Genomic DNA, 17,770 nt, shown 5'->3' with positions numbered 1-17,770 from the left:
ATTTCACACATTCCTGAGGCTCTGCAAGTGATCAGTGAAGAAAAATAGAGGACGCTTTCTTTTCTCACCATCGTCTGAGGAACATTAAAGGGTGTGAATATCTAATCTGTTTTTCATCTGCTTCTCCCTCCTGTCTGTCACCCTTTCATGGTCGCTTCCTTTGTTTTGTATTACTGCCTGTCTAGCCTGCTTTTTTTTTTCTTCTTCTTCTTTTTTTTTTTTTTTTTTTTTTAACGTCTGACTTTTACCTGTACCTTCCAGGAATTGGCACCCAGGATGGCAGTGCAAAAAAGGATGAGGATTTCAAGGGCAAGTCCCAGAGGCAGGTCCAGTTCAACCCGGGGCAGACCACAGCCATGTGGCGGGTTCGGATCCTGACTGATGGGAAGTATGAGCAGGCTGAGACCTTCCAAATTTTGCTGTCAGAGCCGGTGATGGGTGTAATGGAGTTTCCTGTCGCGGCAACAGTTGAGATCCTGGATCCTAATGACGGTCAGTACAGTGAAGCAATGCAATGAGCAATGTAATGCTACTGAGCACACTCAGATCCTCTGAGGGTTTAACCACCAAATAGTCTTTTTTAGTCTTTAGTCTGAAAACGTCTATCCTTTCCTGTACCTCTAAGGTACTTACCTGAGTTTTTCCATTAGCTACTAAAAACATCCACTCCATTTTGGAGGGAATTTGAGCTTATAACAATTTATTTAAGCCAAGTCATTAGCTAGAATCAGCTTTATTGGACAGATATGTGTACACAACTGGCTGATAGCTTTGTAAATACAGTACATAACTTTTTTCAAGAAATATAAGGTCAAAATGCGATATTATAAATAAAGCTCCACCGCAGCCAGGTAGTCACATTCAGCATGACAGGAGATATGAGTTTGGCAGGACTTGTGTTGAACATTTGATGCCCAAAGTTTTCTTAGAAGGGTTCAGGAAATTCAACTTGATTTGAGACAGTGTGCCAGCTAAGATGAGTAAGAATTAGATTGTCCAGAGACAATTTCCTTCTCTCTTTATAAAGGTGTTTACTCAGCTTAGTGCTTTTATCCCAGTTTAAATCTATTATTAAAAATGAAACATCAAAAACAGTCTCAATTTGCGTAGGTCCTATAGTTGCACTGGTTACAGCACCCTGGTCCTGATCCTTGTCATTCCTCAGTCTGTATCTCTGTTGTATATCTGTCCTGTCAAATTAAAGAAAAAGCCCAGAAAATAATCCAGAAAAAAGGGAAGACACATGGATAAACTAAAGATAACAATTCACTCTAACAGATTATGTGGTAATTAAGTCTCGTCAGAAAGTCGGGAGGATTTTGTTCATATATCTTTTCTCTAAGCTACACGGCGTCTCCCTTCATGTTGGGTGTGTCAAAATATTTCTGGATAAATTTGACAAGCTGATAAGAACAGCTGATATCTCACTTGACAGCCCCAGACAATGACAGCAGGAAAAATATGTATGAACTTGCATGAGACAGTACAGGAAATAAGCAGCAGGCCCAGCATGCAAAATGCAGTGACACTTTTTGTACCCAAAGCAGAGGTGTTTACTTTTCCCAGCTCAATACGCAAATATGTCAACAGCTACAGTGAAGTTTATAATGCTCACCATACAAAATCCCACCTGTCACTCAAGTATTCCTGTTACAAAGCACAGGAAAAACACTCACCTTGCTCCAAATCACATTTTTTGTGTGAAGTATCAGTCAACTTGGAACACACAGAATGAGGAATTGTCAATAACGATGCCGACTGTTGATCCACAGTCATGTATATGTCCTCAGGCAAGGAGTAGGGATACGGATTTGACTTGACTTGACAGCTTGTGTTTTCACACTTACCTGAAGTACTCAGAAGTGCTTACCCCTCTGACACCAATTAAACAAAAAAGAAGAAATTTAGGAGTTAATTGTTTATTATACGTCCAATGTCAGTGCTGTCAAGGGATCAAATTTAGCCCTCAGGCCTCATTCCAATCTTCTTCTACACTATTGATATTGCTGTAAAGTGTTGATCACTTGTCGAAACCCTCATCATTAAGTACAGAAAGTGTCTTTCACTCAAGCACAAGTCTTTCAGGCTTTCCCTTTAAATAGCTTCTCTCTGCCATTTTCACTCGCCACATGCTGTACGTTGTTGCGTGCAAATTGAAACGTTAATGGATTATTGAGTAGTGCCACAAACCGTCCGTCTCCTCCATCACGGCTTGATTTACCTTTCCGCAGCTTTTTAATCCATACTTTTTTTCTTCTGTATGCATTAGCCCCATCCTCTGTACAACTTTTAAATAATTATAGCCGTGCAACAAAGATGGAAACACTGAAGCTTCCATTACAGTGACGCACAGCAGCCACTCTCATCGCTCCCTCTCTCATCATTTGTCTCCTCGTTCAGTCCTCTATGTTGTGATCCCTCTCTCACATCCCTCCAGCTCAATCTATTCTCCCCTGTGGGTTAATTATGGTGTGTGTGAGGAGGACAGGGGCTGTTTTGTTTTCTGTCATCTCAGGGGGATTGTCTAACGTGACAGAGATGTGCCACTCTGAGCTTTAATGGGCCAGTGAAGCCGCAGCTATGCCTGTTGCATTAGCCATACTCTAGCTTCTGTCTCTAATGATGAAAACTGGCTGTGTCTGGTCTTCTGCTCCAGCCTGGAGATTCCCTTCCCATGACGACGTGTCAGCTAGGCTAAAAGCTTTAAGGGAGGAGAGGGGATCGCTAAGCTTTAACCAAAAGCCAAATTAAGGCGCACACGATATGCAGAGTTCGTTCTAACGGCTTAGAAAGTCTGTTTGTCTGTGCGAGTGCCTGAAGCTTGTCTTTAGTTATGTTTTTGTTGATTTTAGTTGGAAAGCTGCACTATAACACCCTTCTGTGTTAGCATGTTGCTACTTTGATTAACAACAAGCAGTGGGCTTGTCCTGTGGCACGTATCGCCCGTGGTTCTCCCACTGTTAGAGCTCAGCACACAAACTGTTTAATTACAGAGAGTGATAGCTTTGCTTTTCTCCTGCAAAACTTTGACTTTTTCAAATATAATCTACAGTGCTGGCTTAAGTTGAAGACGGCAGCCCACCGTTCAAATGTTTGCTTCTGGCAGTTGCAGCCTTTTGTTACTTTCAGTGATATCTTTCTTTCTTCCTCTGCAGCGAGGATGCTACACATCAGTGCTGCAGCAAATGCTGAATTATTGGTTTCTATCGGTGACATCTCATGGCAACATGCTGTCATGTACATCCTTGTGTTACTCTAAGAGCTTTGTCTCAGTAAGACTATAATATCAAACAGGCTACGAGGTTGCTGTTGCAGCAAATTGTGACGTGTTATTGTGCAGGGTTTAGTTAGATTAACTACATGTCTTCAGAGGCTGTGTTGTTGTGCATTATATTTTACATTTTATGCATTTAGCCCATGGCCAAAAATCAGTTTCACAAGCTGGTAACTTTGCAAACAAGAACAAAGCTGGAGAAAAGCAACACATAGAATATTCATGAACTATATTTTGGTTTTATCTGTTTGCAGGACAAAAGCCGGATCAGGTGCAAGTATTCACTTTATAACACCCTCCGTAAAGCTTCTGGGGTTTTTTCTCCACATGAATGTTTTAAGATGACTCTGTGTGTTTTCCTCCAGGAGGTGAACTTGACCCACTTGGCTGAAAATTCTGCTTTTCTAAATCCTGGGTGCACTTGAAGAGAAAGGTGTGAGGTGAAATGTGAAAAGAACCGTAAGGAGAGGTGTAGATGTGCAAGAATGAAACCAGAGTGTGTGTGTGTGTGTGTGTGTGTGTGTGTGTGTGTGTGTGTGTGTGTGTGTGTGTGTGTGTGTGTGTGTGTGTGTGTGTGTGTGTGTGTGTGTGTGTGTGTGTGTGTGTGTGTGTGCGTGCAATAGGTAAGCAATAGACCCTAATCCCTTGCAATGAGTCCCTGTACCCCCTGGGGAGTGGCAGATTGTGGGCAGTGACAGAAAAGAGGAATGGAAGCGAGGGGAGAAGATTGAGAGAAGCTAGAACGATTTAGAGAGAGTTACTGTAAGAGGAGAGAAATGTTTGACCCCATGTGGTGTGTAAGATTGTTTTATGTTGATGACTCTGGGCTCAAAGATCCATCTCAGGTGTTGATGTCTTTTTATGCTGGGTGTCAACACAAGCTCTATTTCTTTTCTGATATTTCAGCTCTATCGCTCTCCATTTAAAGAACGTTTTTTGTTGCACAAGCAGGCCACAAGTGTCCTGAAGCTCCTATCATTCATGCCTTCATTGAAAAACAGACTTGGGAAAAGTGGCAAAATTATGGGCTGAGAATAAGCTCAGCCCACTCTGTTTATATTTTTATTGGTCCCTGTGCGTCTGTGCAAAATAGCTCCAACATTTATTGTTTCTGTTAGGCCTGTAAGTTCTTCTCCATGATAGATGATGCTTTCACTGGCTCTCAGTCTCTCTCTCAATCATAAACTCCTCTCAGAGACAAAGAGAAGAGTGTAGAGAGAGGATTAAAAAAACAGGAGAGGCGGTTTGGCTGACCCCTCTGTGCATAGCGGAGTCGGTGTATGAAACTCCCAGCTGATTCACTCAGCGGGATGAACCGAAGAGCTTCCATGTGCAATTGTGTGCGACACACCAGGCAGTGAGAGAAAGTTCCAGAGGGGGCCTCTTTGAAGAGCACCTCTGGTTGCATTAAACCCCCCGAAAAACTGCGATGGAGAGTTATTTTTGAATATGAATAAACACACCACAGGAACACCACTCCAGTAGATCAGAAATTGAAAAAAAAAAAAAGTCTGTGAAGCAGAGGCAGAAGAAAAGCCTGTGTCCTTGACGGCCTAATGTACTGTGGATTTTTGCAGATTGTTATACATATCATTACCCTCTTCCTTTTCCTGACTCCCGCCGCTCGTTCTCTTTTCTCCTGCACACACAGAGTCGACTGTGTTCTTCCCGGAGCAGATGCACTCAGTGGAGGAGGATGTTGGGGAGCTTTTCATCCCGGTGCACCGCAGCGGAGACATCAGCCAGGAGCTCATGGTGGTCTGCTTCACACAGCAGGGTATGAACTCGCCTTTTTTCACCTCATCTCACCCGCTTATCCTCCTGTCCACCACATTGACGAGTACAGGCTGCCCATAACATGTGCTGTATGTCATTGTTTAAAGCTCATGTGAGGAGTTTTTTAGCAGGTCATTAAACGGACTGAAATTAATACTGATGTCTCTTTATCACCTACAAGAGCATACTAGACCGTTAGAGCGATGGTACTGTTTTTGTGAGACTGTTAATGAGGCTATACAATGCACCTTTCACTCCTGCCGGGGGTAGGTGTCAGACGAGGCAATTTAAAGCATGCTTCTGAAAACAGCCTTAAAAAAAAAAAAATCCATGCTAAAGATTCTTCATGAAATGCATGTTAAACATTTCAAATAAATAAGGATGCATATTTTTTGGGGAAAAAATGACTTACACATGCACAGTATCAGCAAATAGATAAATCATCCTGCATTGTCCACAGGGGGCGCCAAAATCAACACATAACAAAAGCTCTTCACAGGAGCTTTATTAATATGGAAATAATAAATAAATATATATACTTTTTTCAATTAATGTTTGAGATATATATATATTTTTTTAATCCTGCATTCCAAAGTAATTATTAATTTCATTTTGGCTACCAATTACATTGCTAACTGAAATTGTGTTCAAATTTTGATCACAGCCTTTAAATCTGGCATCTATATTGATTTAAATGTATCCATACCATCGTCTGGTTCGCCTGTTGCATCTTTTTTTGAGAAAATCTGCTGGATATGCAGCCGAGGACGGCACTGGGAGAAATACAGTTCACACCAAATTAGCATTTTCAAAAGTAGCAGCAGTCACAAAGCATTAGCATTTAGCCTGAGCCTTTTCCAAGTTTTTTTTTATTTATTTTTTTACAGTAGTTTACTCAAATCATTAACAAACTTTCACATCAGCTTCCCTCTCTTTGTGATCATTTCAATTAGCTTCAGTATAGCATACAAATTTCCGCATGTGTTTTCTCCTCATGCAGTTAAATGTCATGGAATACATTTAAACAAAACATGAAGGCAAAATTCCTGCATTTATTAGCCTAATGAGGGCAACATTGTTAAATGTCAGAAGTCTGTAGTTGCTCCACCGCAGGTTTGATTGTGAGTAAACCTGTGTGGGTGGTCTGATCCCATAGTGTTCTGGCATTAAAAATAAGCCACTGACTCACGTGACGGGCTTTTTGTAATTAAAGGTCAAACTTTAGCAACCATAATGGCTTCATTAACAGTCTGAATTGTATTAAATGGAAATAAAGTGGATCTATTAATTTTTAAAAAAGGTGCTGATCATCTTGTTTTCCTGAAACTTTGTTTTAATTATGCAATATGAAATTATTTTAATGTTTTCCAGTTTGGATATCTTGTGTTTTTTTCTTCTGTCCTGTCCTCACTCTTTGATGGCCTCTTTAAAGGTTCAGCCACTGGGACCATTCCCACCACCGTCCTTTCATACTCGGACTACATCTCCCGTCCAGAGGAGCACGGCAGCATCCTCCGCTTCGACAAGGGCGAGAGGGAGAAGCACTGCCGCGTGGTGGTCATCGACGACTCTTTGTACGAGGGCGAGGAGAGCTTCAACGTCACTCTGTCGCTGCCTGTCGGGGGCCGTCTCGGGATGCACTACCCAACCACCAAAGTCAATATCTTGGAGGACATGGGCGACGGTAAGACCATCTGTGCCTTCTTTTGTACTTTAAAACTCCTTGTTTCTTTATCCAAAATCACTCGGATGGGAGGTTGCACAACACTTTGCAAAATGTGTTTCGTCTCAATAGGAGGTCTACCAAGATTAATTTATTTCTGCTAGGTGTGTGTTTGCGCATTCTTTTAAACTAAAACAACACATGGACAGGGACACCTACAAGCTCGAATAAACACAGTGTGAGGTTGTAAATTGACAATGCTGTGAGCTCTGCTGTTTTGAATTGTTGTCAGAGCCTTCATTTCAAAGACCCTCTCTTAATTAAGCTTGTTTACAAACGGAGTATATCGAAAACAGCAAAGAAACACACTGACATACACCCTGCACCCACCGCAGACAGATGGAATCAAACTCTGTCTGGCTGTCGTTCAGGAAGGTTTTAATTACAGTGGAGATTCACGCAGGAGTCCAGTGGGACTACATTATCCCACCAGTCCCTGGATTACTGTTTTCTGTTTTTAATATGGAGAAGGTAGATTTGATCTTCTGACAGGAAAATAAATGTTTAAAGCATTTACCTCGGGAAAGAAATACCTGCTGGGAAATGCTTAATCCAGTCCACTGGCCATCTCTGCCAGCTCACTTTTCAGCACTGATTTACTTTATAGACAGAGGAGCTGCAAAATATTGTTTGTTAAATGCCATTCTGTAGATTATTACATAAAAAGTCATGCCTATTAGCATGTGTCTTATATTTTGTTTAAATAATAGCAATTAACAATTGGACCCGATCTCACAAGAGCAAAAATTCAACTTGAATTGAATGAGTTCTCCTTAAACACTTCCCTTTACCATGTCTCTGAACCCTAAAAAGTGTTGAAATGACACCTTTGCATGGACAGGATTTCGCCGAGCCTCTTAAATGATCATTCTCCTCACCCTTCAATGCTGATGACCAAATGAACATCAATTAAAAGCAAAACAGAAATGCTGGAAGGGATCTAATTTCACCCTTTTTTCAACCAAAAATCTATTTTGCAGTCCCAGTTGATGCTCAGTGGTCACCTCATATTGACAATGCTATAAATAGGTATATCATGTCTTCCTAAACATTATCTCTCAATGTCCATGATTATAAACTCACATCCCCAACTGGCAATCTAAGAGAATACAAACTGTAAAAAAAAAAGTTGTTGTTTCCTATTAAGCCTCCTTAGTACCACAGTGCTAGCCAATATTTTAATGTTGAATACTATGGATAATTAAACATTTGATCTAGTTGAACCCCTCCGACTCATTAGTTAGTTTTCAATGGCTTCATTGCTCAAGGTGTGCTTTTTCATGCTCCAGTCTGTAACTCCTCGTTAAAGTAGAAATTACCTAATTATTCATCATAATCTTTAGCAGCATTTGGCTGCCTTCCAAAACATCTAAACAACAATGAGATGAGAAGTATTATGCGCTTCCTTTCCAGGCAAAGTGGTTTGAACTTTGACAAGTTTTCATCTTCATTGTCACAATTCTCTTCCGCCGGAAAAGCTTTTTTAAGTATGTGGGCCAGGTTTAGAAAAAATCCTGAATCTTTTTTTTTTACTTCTTCCACCAAAGTTTAAATTCTTTCCCTTTCTTCTTTTTTAATAGGTCTTTTAAATCGTCATAAATAATTTGTACCGAGGAGACTTTTGTCAGAGAGGACTTGTCAGACTATTGGCAGATGGCAGACGGGGATAAATAAAACAAAGACGACTTACAACTGAGAACTCATTTAGGGATATGAGCAATTGTGCCAAACTCAGTGTGCGTGTGTGTGTGTGTGTTGGTGTGTGTGTGTGTGTGTGTGTGTGTGTGTGTGTGTGTGTGTGTGTGTGGAGGCATCTGGGGGCTAGTTAACAAGAAACATGACACACTGTCTGATTGTTCGTAAATTGTCAGCAGACTTCAGTCGAGACGCTGAGTTCAAAGGAATGTGTTTGTGAAGGCCCAACTCCAGTGAGAGATGTTGTGTCATTTTTAGCCTCCCAGAGGATAACACACCGTCTGACGGAGCTCTGATACCTGCACACAGACAGTCAGACTGCAGCCTCCTGCACAAAACTCAACTCTGCAAGGAAAATAATGAAACATGAGCATAGAAGATATCGTGTGTGTGTGTTGATGCCTGTGTGCTGTGAATATGTGTTTTATTTGTGTGTGTAAGGTTGGACCTCAAAAGCATCAAAAATAAGCGGTGAGAAAAGCACTTGCGCGCGTGCTGTTGCTCTCCCTCGCCCTATTTTTCCTTCCCCCAGGTCAAAGTCAAGTTCAGTCTGTCTCTTTTCCTTCCATCTATTTCTCTCTCTTTTTCACACACACATACACTTTCTTTCACTTTAGCTGCAAAAAAAAAAAAAGACCCAGGGGTGTCTGCTAGATTTAGTACTTTATCAGATTAAACCCTACAGTACCTGTCTCCCTGAGTGTCGGGCTCCGCATGGCTGCGCACTCTGACTCAAAGTGAGTGTTGTCATCTCCTTGTTCCCTGCCAAGGAGGGACGACTGTCAGACTCTCTCAGCCGGGTGCATACGGCCACAGCTGAGTTTGTGGAATTGTAGATTAGCTCAGAGAAGTTCTTGGAAACCCCAGTCCTTCATTTCAATATTGGGGCAGCTTTACTCTTGGTCACACTGCAGCGGGAGCAGATTTGGTCAACCATTGCTCATACGTACAGTATAGGAAAAAGTTGGGGACATTTTTTCGACTTCAGAAAGTGAATTGCTGCAGGCTTAGAGATGAAGGAATTTAGTTTCACATATTTTGTCATTATCTTGGCACTTTTTCCATCCATAAACCAAATTATTTCATCTCATCCCATATTCCACCACACACCCTCAGTTAGCATGGAAGAGGCAATTTATGACAGGCCTCTCTCCTAATCTTTCCTACTGTTAATCTGAAGAGACAAAATATTCTAATTTAAACATTTTAAAGAAAAAAAGAACCATCTCTTAACATTTCCCATAAAGGATGCAAAAACAGCATTACCCATGTATACAAAGATTACCACATTTGGGGATTTTGGTTCCCCAAGATCTTTGTCTTGTAACGCCTGCTGTTGAAGCGGGATTTACTGGAAAACTCCTTTTGACGGCTTGTAAATCTTATTAATCAAATTGGTAATGAGTGATGTTTCATTGGAATTCTTCTCAGGTTAAACTGTCCAACTGTCTTCTTACTTAAAAGCACAGATGAGATAAAGTCGTGTAAAATAAACAAAATGAAAGTTTATCCTCTCAAATAGAAGGTTCAATCCCCATGTCCTGCAGTTACATATGAATGTGTGCTTCCTTAGGCAAGACACTGAAGAGTTACTCCGCTGCTACTCCAGTAGTATGTGGATATGTATTGATCGCAGTCAGTGTGTGAATGGTTTGAATGTGACGTGCAGTGTAAATGCACTTTGAGAGTTCAGAAGATCAAGACCGTTTACATTTACTATTTTTGTTCCTTTATATTTCCTAAGCCAGAAGCTATAAATGTATATTTAGTTTGGACTTACTTTATGACTTTATATTAGGAATATGTGTATTATTATTTATTTGCAGCGTATTGCCTTCTTTCAGTGTTGATCAGAGTGTGAATTTGGACCTTGAATATTGTGAGATTTTAAATTAGGCCTAAGAATGATTAAGTTTGGAAATTGCAATAATAATATCTTTATTTTTTGTAGCACATAAAAAACAAGGGTTTTCAAAGTACTTTGACATACAAACAAAAGCATACATTCGATCAAGAAACACAAAATCATCAAAACAATGGCTGTCCTTAGCCATTAATGCACAAGTTTCAACCTCCTGAGCCAAAGGAAAGTTTCCGACTCGAAGAAAAAGCTCCTCAGTGTTTACAGAGAATCTTCTAAGATCCTATAAGTCACCTGCCTCCAAAAGCAGGGGCCTCCTTCAGAGGACAGCTGAGAATGCTCTATAAACTGCATTTAAAGGAACAGTGACACACAAATGGCTACAGAAACCCCACACATAATAATTATCACAATTTGGGTTTTACACCTGTCCCGGCCCTCACACATACTTCAGAGTGCTAAACCACAGGCGTGGACCCAGAGGGTTAGAGAGGATGTAGTTTTCACTCATCACTCATCAGTCTCCCTGTCATGGTGTTAAGAATTTGTCGTCCCCGGGCGCAGTCGGGATGTGTGAACGCAGACGTGTATATTAGCACTTGAGCAAACGTGTCTTTGTGTATAAAAAGGAATGTGTGCCAGATATGAAACACAGTGTTTACAGATATGTGACATGTTTCAACACCATAAAAATCATCACAAAAAAAAAAAACAGATAGCAGCTCCCTGACTGTTACCTGAGTGTTTGGACTGATGTTTTTATCCATCTGTTTTTCCCACCTACACAATCGGGTTTACACTGCTATTGTGCAAAGCTCTCATTTGCATAATAAACCTGCGCTTCATCTGTAAGGTGAGGCAGACTGTGTAGGAGGAAAAAAAGAAAATAGTTTCATTGAGAAAGCGAATGTTTAGGTTGAGAGGGAGGACACAGGCTGCACTTGATGTGTGAGACTTTGTGGATATTGTTGCCCTGGGCTGTCACTTATTTTGCAAAAATAAAAGTCAAAATATTACTGCGGTAATTTGTACCGTTCCCTTCATTATATGCACTATTCTTAGCTTTTGTTATGTGGCCCAGTTAAAGTATATAAATAAAATATTAAAGTATGTATAACGGCAAAAACAACTATCTCTGGACTGCTGAAGTATTTGATCATGACACTAAAAAAACAAGATAATAGGCCTGCTATTTTTGGATTACATGCCAGCAGAATATAAGAAAAGAAGCTGAGCGAGAGACTTAAAACAGAGACAGAGGAACTTTTATTCCTCCAGCTTTTTTTGGACTTGACAGGGAGGTTGTGAGAGATGAAGCTGTCAAATACACATTGGACTGCCTCCACTTTGCTGCCTCAGGAAACAATGCCAGTTCAAACAGGCCTTTGAGCAGTCTGGGAGGCCTGTTTCTCTCTTTCTCACCATCTCCCTATGCCACATTCGGGGGAAGACACATAAGCACACACACACACACACACAGGTCTTGTTTTTTTCCAGCGCTAACTGCATCCTTTTTTGTTGAAAGTGGTTATTTCCGTCAGAAGAATGGTAACAATGAGGTTAGATTGGAGGCCAGCAGAGGTTGGAAGGTTATGCTCCCCTGCAGTTTAACTTGAGACTAATGGGCTGTTGCTCTTTGACCCCCGTGTCCGGCTACTGGCTTTACAATTGAATCATGTCAGACTGCGGGGGGGGGGTGCACCTGTTACCTGTTACCACAGGTGCACACATATGGAGATAAGACAAGTAAAGTTTACAGAAAGCCAGACTGCAAGTCTAAACTGCTGCAAAGGTGAGTCATCTGAGCTTGAATGACTTTAGTGACAAGCAGGACTTTGATGTGGAGTTTGAGTTAATTTCAAACAGTGTGAAGAAACAAGCAGAGAACTGAAAGGCAAAACCAACAGTGGCAAAATGTGCACCCCTCTATAAAAAAAACCTTAGTTCAATATGTAACAAAGTCTGCACAAACAAGGCAGGGTTTCACTGTGAAGTCAAGCTGCATCAATAAACAACAGGGATGAGATTGCAAGTTGAAACAGCAGGGTATAGTTAAAAAAGAATAAAAAAATACTGCTCATTAATTTTTATTCAATTTTTTCCTTTCTTCTCTACTCTGTAGTTCCTGTGTTTTACTTCGGAGAGGTGGAGTACAACGTGGATGAGAGTGATGGGTTTGTGGAGGTCAAAGTGTGGAGGACAGGAACGGATCTGTCAAAGACCGGCACTGTCACCGTGCGCTCTCGCAAGGCCGAGCCCGTCTCTGCTGAAGGTAGTGCGACTAATTCTAGTCTTGTTGTAAATACCTCTAAGATCATCTGTGTTTGTTATCTGTACTCATCCTCTCCTGTTGTTGATTTTTTTTTTTTTTTATCTTTCTCCCCCTCACTATCCTTGCTCAAGCCGGCATTGACTATGTGGGCATCAGCCGTAACCTGGACTTTGCCCCCGGTGTAAGCATGCAGACGTTCAGGGTCACCATCCTGGATGATCTGGGACAACCTGAGCTGGAGGGAATGGAGAGCTTTGAGCTTGTCCTACGTATGCCAGTGAACGGCATTCTGGGAGAACCCGGGAAAGCTGCAGTCTTCATCAATGACTCAGTGTCTGACTGTAAGTGATCATTTTAGGGTTTTTTTTTCTTACAATTGTTTACTGTGTCTTTTCTCGTCCTGAGTATTCGTCATTTTACAAAGCTCTAACCCACATCTACTGCAAAAAGATTGGTACAAAGTTTGGTGGAGGTCTTCATGTCACTCCCAGAATAGATTGAAATGGTGATCTTTGACTTCTCTTTAAGCACCATCATCAGGGGGGAAAAAGTCAGTTTTCAACATTTTGAAGCTTTTTTTGTCACACTGAAAAAAACTCAAATCTTACCAAATACATTTGTCTAATCCATCCATTATCTATACCACATATCCTATTCGGGGTTGCAGGTGGCTGGAGCCGATCCCAGTTGTCATTTGGTGAGGGAAGGGGGGGGGGGGGGGGGGGGGGGGGCTGGACTGATTGCCAGGCAGATCCAGGGCAGACATGTAGAGACAAACAACCAGGCACACTCACACTCATTTCTACGGGCAATTTAGAGTCACATTTTCTATTTCTAGTCAAAATATCTCATTACATGTTATATAAACCAAGTTCACCAGACAAGTCCAGATGTAACATCTTGTTTCAAGATATTAAAAGCACATTTTGTTAGATATTACATCTTATTACAAGGATCTCAGGCCTTATTTTTTTGCTTGTAATATCTTAGTAAGATGTTACATTTGGGCTTGTTTTGGAATGTGGTTTATGGTAAGTGTTATAAGATATTCTGACTAGAGTTTAGACAAATGGTAAGATCTGGGTTTTTGCATTGAAGTGAATATAAGCATCGTGCTCCAAGTGTTTAAGAGCAAAATAGTTCCTGTAGCTTTTACTAACAACTTCTTTGCTCTTAAATTTAGCTCCACTACCCAAAATAACTCTTTCCTCTTGAAGTGTGTTTATAGTTTCAAAATGATCATTACAGATGTTCAGTCGGAAAAACAAGCATGTCAAAGCTACTTGATATTATTTGATATGATCTTCAAATAATTTCTGTTAAAATGAGGCCAGGCACAGAGGGAGACTCTAACACTTCCTTGTCGTTTCTAATGATTGAACTCTCCTGTTGACTGACAGTGCCGAAGGTCCAGTTCCGTGAGCCCGTGTACACCGGAGAGGAGAGCGACGGTCAGATCACAGCGACAGTGTACCGCAGCGGAGACATCAGACACAAATCCACCGCCCGCTGCTACACCCGGCAGGGCTCTGCGGAGGTCGCCTCTGACTTTGATGAGCGATCCAACACGGATGCGTCTATCATCACTTTCCTGCCAGGTGCTTCAGCAATCACATCTCACAAGTTTTCGCTCAAGATTTCTCTTAAGATTTAGAAAGTTGACACCTTGTTAATCAAATGCAGGTTTGAACAGTACACAGCTTTCCTTTTTTTTTTGTTGTCACATTTTCTGCAAAAATCAACATTGCCTTGCAGACATTGCAAGTGTGTCTTGCAGGTTTTTTAATGTTCCACACATTACCTGCTGTGCTCATTGTCAGCTAAAGTTTTACACAGTATGTGCCAAAAGCTTTCAGGAAACTCTGGAGGAGCCAAACAAAGGGAGAAATAGTTATATAAATACAACGTGTTATGATGTAAAAATGTATTAGATTTTATTCTCTCCTTTCTCATCTCCTGTCTTTTGACATGTCCCGTCATCACTATCTCGCTGTGCACTCTAGGCGAGACAGAGAAGCCTTGTGTTCTGTCACTGGTTGATGACACGCTGTACGAGGAAGGAGAGGAGCTGCGGTTGGTCTTAGGGAACCCGAAGAGCGACTCACAGTTTGGCGCGTCAGTGGGAGCTCTGAGTGAGACCCTGCTGAAAATCAAGGACACGGCTGACAGTAAGTTTGTTGAGGAGAGGGAGACGGAGGGGGAGGAAAGTCAGAAATGAGAAACACACTAGAATTAAAAGCAGTTAATCCAGCGTGTTTTCTCTGAATAGAAGAATAGTTTGGTCTGATTAATATGAAACTCATGCCGAAGCACAGCTTTGATTTCTAATTAGCAGTGATAATTCAAGGTTTCGCTCCATAACTCAACAGTCTGTTATTTATCTTCATTCTTTGTACCTTAGAACCCATCATCCGATTTTTGGAATCAAAGTTCAGTGTCAGTGAACCGAAAGAAGCCGGCACAGTAGCAACTGTGAGGGTCCCTGTGGTACGAGTTGGAGACACATCAAAGGTGTCCGTTGTTCGCGTTCACACCAAAGACGGGTCAGCTGTCTCAGGAGAGGACTACTACCCCGTGTCTCAAGGTGATCATCACACACATTCCCTTGTGGTTCCTTTTGTTGAAAGTAAAAAGAAAAAAGAAAAGTAATACAGAAAAATCTAATTTTCACAAGAATTTTAAAGATAAATTATAAATCAGTGAATTATATGAACATCTAAAACATGAGTATCAAGTTTTGCAAATGAGCTTTACCGCATGTCCTACCTCAAGAGACGTCATAAAACGAAGCCATCTTTGTTCCACCTATCCTGCAGAGATCCTTCTTAAAGGTTTCCATTATGCATGGGTAGCAGTGACTGTAATGAAAAGGTTTTGAAACAAGGCTTCTCAGAGGAATGTGGAATAAATAAAAGACGGCATGGGGATTTATTTCAGCGAGGGTCATTGATTTCTAATTTCATCCCAAATGGGAAAAAGGTAATTTTTTGCAATAGTCCAATGGAGGGTCAGGTAATTTAAAATTGAATTTCAGCATTCTTCATGCTTTGTCAGCAGGGTGAAATCTTCCTCTCTATCCACTCAGCTTTTTAAGCAGTGAACCTTTCCTAGCTTAATCAAGGCTTGAAATATTTATATAAATACTCTCAGTCTATTCAAATCATACCTGCCCAGCCACCGTTCACAAAGTGCCAATTTTCCAGCAGTTTTGAATCATACACCGTTGAATTTCTCATTTTGCACAGTATTTTCTCAGTGCAGCACATTTCCAATGCAAAGCTCTGTTACTTATCTCGCACAGAAGATGGGGCCACCTTAAGCACTATGCAAATAGAAACCCTGCAATGCTTTTTAGCTAAGTGATATGTTTTTTTTTACTCTGAAGCACGAAATCACGATTTTAGTCGACCGGAGAGGCTTTTCATATCATTGTTAAAAAACCTAGAGGCACCAGAAAAAGAGAGAAACTTTGACATCAAGTAACCTCACTATTGTTAGCGCTTCAAAAACACCCTCTGTCAATGCTCTGCAGTAGTTCTAATGACGTGTTCTGTGTTGTATTGTGTGTGCTCAGACATTGAGTTCAAAGAGGGGGATAAGGAACATATCGTGGAGGTGGAGGTGCTGTTTGATGGAGTCAGAGAGATGAGGGAAGCCTTTACTCTCCACCTGAAGCCGGATGAAAACATGGTGGCTGAAACTCAGGTCAGATTCATCCTCGTGCCTAACCACCACGCAACAATCGCACACGAATCCAAACTGACACTTATCCGCTTTATGAAAAAGTAAAGAGAAGGAAAACTTTTGACCCATATTCATCCAGGTTAGTCCCTCTGAGATCAGACATCTCTTTTATGAGTCTGCCATGGCTCGGACAACAGTGGCACTATGCTGGAGTTGAAGCCAAAAGAACGATGAAAAAAATGTGCAATAAATAATAGATTATCCATGAAAAGAAAAAAAGCAGCGGGCGGAAGAGAAAAAGCAGGGGGAGAGAAAAAAAAAAACAGAGATAAAAGAGGGAAGCCATGACTGTGAGATTGTTGACGCTTTGATTCTAATCATTTTAATTTGCAGTGTCACGATTCACACACAGCAATGTGTCATTATGCCTCGTTTTCTCTGGAAGCAGGTAACTAAAGTGATAGTGTACATCGAGGAGACAAACAGCATGGCTGACGTCACCTTCCCCTCGCTGCCACATGTGTTGTCGCTGCTCCATTACGACGACGTCGCCATGACCTCAGACAACCTTCACCCACCAGCTGGATACCCAGTCATCTGTGTCACGGTGAGTCAAACGAGAACCGCATTCAGGGAGATTTTTGTGCGGTTGAATTGAAACTTTCACAATCAAAAGCAGTCTAAAAGCACTCAGAAAACTGAAACTTGACAGACTACAATTCAATTTGAACATTTCCTCTGAAAGAGTTTTTGCCTCGTTTTCCTCGACCATTATTAAATGAGCAGTGGTTAGAATGATGAACAGATCTAAAGAAGTATCCTTCACTAAGAGGTACCTATACCACAATGTATAAAAACTCTGTTAAAGTAAAAGGTTGTAAAAAGACACCTAATCAAAATTTGTAAATATTGAAATAAAGTAAAACTTGAAGATAATACTATGAAAATAAGCCTCTGTAAGTGTTATGGTATGAAATATCTATATGGATATTTTTAGTTGATGGACAATATATTTGTGTATCATTTACAAAACCCAGTGTGTGCGTCAGACCAAAGACACAATTTCTCTCAACCTGAGAACCATCGCTTCACTCCGTTGCACCTCCAGATTTTTTAACGGTTTTTATTTAAAAGCCATCAAATTGCTAAACTCATCTCTTGTGTTTTAAAGTCTGTGCATTAATATAAATTCAGACTGTGTGGTTTTAAATACGTAACTTTAGAGATTGGCCTTTTTGTGGTACAGTATGTTTACAGTAGAGCTCATGATCAATTTGAAGCCATGCCTTCTGACTGACAGACCTCATACAAATGTTGTAGACCATTAAGAGTTTCCTAGATTCTAAACACAGGATAGAAAGTTTATATTTTTGTTGCCTTTGTCGCCCCAACAGCCTACAAGCGTCGCACATTTCTTCAGTTAAACGTGTATTGTTTTTTTCTATAATGATGTAACAGGACCTGGAGACCTATACTTTTCTTCAG

General features: G+C 40.9%; 1 protein-coding gene across 1 annotated transcript in view; it reads left to right on the top strand.

The window, feature by feature from the left end:
* Positions 1–265: 265 nt before the first annotated feature.
* The window catches only part of LOC132987975 (FRAS1-related extracellular matrix protein 2-like), a 30,122-nt gene continuing 12,617 nt past the window's right edge, over positions 266–17,770 (top strand). The window contains exons 1-10 of the mRNA XM_061055014.1: positions 266–492; positions 4,926–5,051; positions 6,483–6,734; positions 12,452–12,601; positions 12,733–12,942; positions 14,002–14,199; positions 14,605–14,769; positions 15,003–15,185; positions 16,176–16,306; positions 16,734–16,892. Of these exons, the coding sequence (XP_060910997.1) occupies positions 357–492; positions 4,926–5,051; positions 6,483–6,734; positions 12,452–12,601; positions 12,733–12,942; positions 14,002–14,199; positions 14,605–14,769; positions 15,003–15,185; positions 16,176–16,306; positions 16,734–16,892 (1,710 nt within the window). The 5' untranslated portion in view covers positions 266–356. The remainder of the gene's footprint in view (positions 493–4,925; positions 5,052–6,482; positions 6,735–12,451; positions 12,602–12,732; positions 12,943–14,001; positions 14,200–14,604; positions 14,770–15,002; positions 15,186–16,175; positions 16,307–16,733; positions 16,893–17,770) is intronic.

This window comes from Labrus mixtus, chromosome 14 (assembly GCF_963584025.1).
Source record: "Labrus mixtus chromosome 14, fLabMix1.1, whole genome shotgun sequence".
NCBI classification, from domain to species: Eukaryota; Metazoa; Chordata; class Actinopteri; order Labriformes; family Labridae; genus Labrus; species Labrus mixtus.
This window is presented reverse-complemented; position numbering and strand designations above follow the sequence as displayed.